Source organism: Eucyclogobius newberryi, unplaced genomic scaffold, assembly GCF_026437365.1.
Source record: "Eucyclogobius newberryi isolate DKJ021-1_F unplaced genomic scaffold, fEucNew1.0.hap1 SCAF_11, whole genome shotgun sequence".
NCBI classification, from domain to species: domain Eukaryota; kingdom Metazoa; phylum Chordata; class Actinopteri; order Gobiiformes; family Gobiidae; genus Eucyclogobius; species Eucyclogobius newberryi.
The window spans coordinates 3,306,004-3,310,682 of NW_027315735.1; the positions used below are offsets into that span (position 1 = coordinate 3,306,004).

The window sequence follows — 4,679 nt, forward strand, 5'->3', positions numbered from 1 at the left end:
TCACACGCAATAACATGTCAATACTTATACACTGCGCGCATTATACAGCCTCATTCAGAACCGTGAACTACAAAGGAGCTTTTATTGTCTGTAAAGTGGATCTCATTGTGAACCAGAGGCTGAACTGACCATGTGTGGCACAAAAACAAGCCCGTGCTGCTGTGTCCAGTGGCTCTTTGTACTAAAAAAAAAAAAAAAGGGGGGCGCGTCTGATGCGTGGAAGCTGCTCACAAACTTGTGTTGTTGAAACGTCTCTGTCCCCGCCCTCCTTCTCCTTAAAACCCCAAAGCCTTTACGCAGTCCGCTCAAATGTTCCAGGAGCACTGGAGCCGGCGCACATGAACCATCCCGGGAGCCTGGCCCTCATCACGCGCGCTCGTCCCGCTCCTCCTCCGCGCGCGCTTCTTTGGAATTACCCCACGACTCCGCGGGTTGCCATGGATTTTCTCAACCACAACTATTTGAACGCGCGCAGCCCCTACGACTACACGTTCAATTTCTGGAACGACTACCTGGGCCTGACCACTCTGGTGACCAAGAACAACCGGCTGCCGCAGAACCCCAACTCCATCACCGAGTCCCTGAAGGCGACGCTGGGCCTGGAGGACGACGACGACGAGTCCCCGACGTGCCCGTGCGTCGGCGCGGAGACTAACGGTCACCACCTGGACGCGTGCTGCTCGTGCTCGTGCTGCTGCTGCTGCCCGTCGTCCAGCCCGCCCCCGCCGGCCTCCATCCTGGACCTGAAGGAGCGCTTCTCCATCCTCAGCCCGTTCCAGAAGCATTTGCCGGAGCGCGGCGTCGGCGGGAGCGCGGCGGCGGCGGCGGCGGGGATGGACGCCGGGTTCGGAGGCGCGTTCCAGGGCTTCGATCTGTTCGGGGTGGAGGCGGCGCGGAAGATGCGCAAGCCCGCGGCGGGAGGCGGCGGCGGCGTGCGGGGCAAGCAGGAGCCCAAGATCTGCGTGTTTTGTCGGAACAACGGCGCCCCGGAGGAGGTGTACGGCTCGCACGTCCTCAAGACGCCCGACGGGAGGGTGGTGTGTCCCATCCTCCGGGCGTACACGTGTCCTCTGTGCAGCGCCAACGGGGACAATGCGCACACGATAAAGTACTGTCCGCTGTCAAAGGAGCAGCCGTCCCAGCGACCACTGAAGGGAGGACGGGCTGTGGGGGGCAAACGGATGAAAATCTTCTGAAAACCACCTGAAAATGAGAAAAAAAAAGTCTTACAAATTGCACTGAACAATTTCCAGATGACTGTTTTGATCATATAAATCCAGTGGTGGGAAGTAACCGAGTACAAAAGTCAAAGTACTGTGTCTGTACTTTGTTTTAGTGCATTCTACAGAGGATACTTTGACTTCGGTGCGTTTAAATAAGAGCAGGTATTTGTACTTTCTATTTCACAGCAACATGTAAAAAGTACTTTCCATATGGTTTGAGGTTTATTTGTTCAGCACTTTCATGGTGACGTCATGCCTAAAGGTTTTGAGTTTAAGTCACGACTTTGAGCAAACAAAAATATACTAAAAAAAACACTTGAAAAATGAGTCTCTACTGTTCCAAAAAATCAGCTACAACTACATTCAATTCTCAAAAAACACTTTTACTTTTTCACTCCAAACAGATACTTTTACTTGAGTACTTAGTTTGCTCCAGTATCTGTACCTTTACTCAAGTAACACAACTGATTACTTCTTCCACCACTGGATAAAACATAATGCTCTTCTATTTTTATAGTTCCTTTATCCACATAGAATGATTTGATGCTTTATACATGGATTTATTTTTTAGTTTTTAGAGTTTTAGTCGTTGAGCGTGTGCTATAAAACACCTATGTACCAATAGTCAAGTATTTTCTTCATGGTTGAAAAAATAATAATAATCCGAATGTCATCTATTTTTGCCAAGTATTTTTGTACGACGGCAGGCGAAGCTTGCGACTATTTTCCTTTCTCATTGTAGAAAACCAAAGTTATGTTTTTTGCCATTCAAATAAAAGAATGTCGTCGTTGTTGAAGTGCGGCTGGAAGGAGAAGACACACCAGTCTTTGAACCGCGGCGTATTTTCCAACTTGCTTACACACAAAAGTTGATACCCAATCTGCCCGGGCAGGGAAGCAGGACAAGGACAATGCCAGCTCTGTCTCGCAGTCTCCAAGGGACGGTCCAATCAATTGTTGCCTAGCCAAAACCTCTTCTCCAACGCAGACGCTTTTTATGTTTACATCCCCACTAAGGGCACACTGGATCTCACTCTTCTTTTCCTTCGTATACTCGCCCCGATCGTCATTTCTGTACAAGTTTGGTGGGTTTTTTATCCCCAAGTGGAGCCCAGCTATCTCCCCACTCGAGCAAAATGAATGTTACTGAGTCCTTTTCTGTTTGTGAGAGAATCCAAAAAACAAACAAAAAAAAGAAGAAAAAGATGCAAACATGTGCTGAATGTATGAGATGTTTGGGACGATGGCGTCACGTGCAGGACGGCACAGAACGGACAGTTTTGTTTACCAAAGGATACAAACAGAATGGACAGAGATTTGCTGTAATGTAAAAAGACAGTATTTTAACAATTTACAAGTGACTTCAGAGGGCGCTACCTCAACAGGATTTTGTACTTAATGTGTCAAATAAAAATGTCCACAGCAGTTTATTGATATAGTGCTGCCATTTATAATAAGGGTTTTTGATAGTATTTTTGATCTTTGTATAACATAATTGTATTTTCGTTTTTCATTTAACACGGGAGCTATAAGCATTGTTTGTACATACTGACCATTACTTTGACGAGTTTAGCTGTTTGATGTTGCATATGGAGTGGATGAGGCAAAATGACAAAAATGTGCCACTTTTAACAGAGGTTTTTGACGAAATGATAAAGAGAAAAATGACAAACACTGTTGAACTTTGTTATTTATATTTTACCACAATTTTCCTGTATGCTGCTGTGCAGAATAACAAACATATTAATTCACTAGAGAAATAAAGTCTTCTACAGTATTTGAAGCCATGTGGTGATGTTTTTTTACAGTGAGGCGGAGCTAATGAGGGGGAGGGGGGCTCGACCGGGGTGGGAGGGGCTTTTAAAGGTGCAGCAGCATGTACAAAAGAAGTGTGTCAACAAAGACAGAATAAGTACATTAATCATTCATATTTATTTGATCAAAACACAGCTTTTAAATGTTCATTTTCATATTTTAACGCTCTGTGATGAATAAAGGATGAAATAACAGTCCAGTTGTCTTTAAAGATAACACATGGTGAACTATGACGCACATTTTCCTACAGAATACATTTATGTCAGAGCCGTTTCCTTTATTATTGTACACAGTGTCTGATAGAGAGAGTGCCAGCTTCACCACAGGGGGCGCTCTAGTGTCAGAGCAAACATCCCTTTAACCTCTGGTGGGACGCTTCTTCCCCTCTGTCTCTGTCTGTGCCTCTGTCTGTGCCTCTGTCTGTGCCTCTGTCTCTGTCTGTGCCTCTGTCTCTGTCGGTGCCTCTGTCTCTGTCTGTGCCTCTGTCTCTGTCGGTGCCTCTGTCTGTGCCTCTGTCTCTGTCGGTGCCTCTGTCTGTGCCTCTGTCTCTGTCTGTGCCTCTGTCTCTGTCTGTGCCTCTGTCTGTGCCTCTGTCTGTGCCTCTGTCTCTGTCTGTGCCTCTGTCTGTGCCTCTGTCTGTGCCTCTGTCTGTGCCTCTTTCTCTGTCGGTGCCTCTGTCTGTGCCTCTGTCTCTGTCGGTGCCTCTGTCTGTGCCTCTGTCTCTGTCGGTGCCTCTGTCTGTGCCTCTGTCTCTGTCTGTGCCTCTGTCTGTGCCTCTGTCTCTGTCGGTGCCTCTGTCTCTGTCTGTGCCTCTGTCTGTGCCTCTGTGCCTCTGTCTGTGCCTCTGTCTCTGTCTGTGCCTCTGTCTGTGCCTCTGTCTCTGTCTGTGCCTCTGCCTCTGTCTGTGCCTCTGTCTCTGTCGGTGCCTCTGTCTGTGCCTCTGTCTCTGTCGGTGCCTCTGTCTGTGCCTCTGTCTCTGTCTGTGCCTCTGTCTGTGCCTCTGTCTCTGTCGGTGCCTCTGTCTCTGTCTGTGCCTCTGTCTGTGCCTCTGTGCCTCTGTCTGTGCCTCTGTCTCTGTCTGTGCCTCTGTCTGTGCCTCTGTCTCTGTCTGTGCCTCTGCCTCTGTCTGTGCCTCTGTCTGTGCCTCTGTCTGTGCCTCTTTCTCTGTCGGTGCCTCTGTCTGTGCCTCTGTGCCTCTGTCTGTGCCTCTGTCTCTGTCGGTGCCTCTGTCTGTGCCTCTGTCTCTGTCTGTGCCTCTGTCTGTGCCTCTGTCTCTGTCGGTGCCTCTGTCTCTGTCTGTGCCTCTGTCTGTGCCTCTGTGCCTCTGTCTGTGCCTCTGTCTCTGTCTGTGCCTCTGTCTGTGCCTCTGTCTCTGTCTGTGCCTCTGCCTCTGTCTGTGCCTCTGTCTCTGTCGGTGCCTCTGTCTGTGCCTCTGCCTCTGTCTGTGCCTCTGTCTGTGCCTCTGTCTCTGTCTGTGCCTCTGTCTCTGTCTGTGCCTCTGTCTGTGCCTCTGTCTGTGCCTCTGCCTCTGTCTGTGCCTCTGTCTCTGTCGGTGCCTCTGTCTGTGCCTCTGTCTGTGCCTCTGTCTCTGTCTGTGCCTCTGTCTCTGTCTGTGCCTCTGTCTCTGTCGGTGCCTCTGTC

The 4,679-nt window shown here is 49.1% G+C and overlaps 1 protein-coding gene across 1 annotated transcript; it reads left to right on the forward strand.

Moving 5' to 3' along the window:
• The first annotated feature begins 268 nt into the window (after window positions 1-268).
• nanos1 (nanos homolog 1) lies at window positions 269-3,006 on the forward strand. Its single transcript, XM_072434907.1, has one exon. It carries the CDS (start codon window positions 339-341, stop codon window positions 1,194-1,196), a length of 858 nt encoding a protein of 285 aa, XP_072291008.1. The 5' UTR covers window positions 269-338; the 3' UTR covers window positions 1,197-3,006.
• Window positions 3,007-4,679: the final 1,673 nt, after the last annotated feature.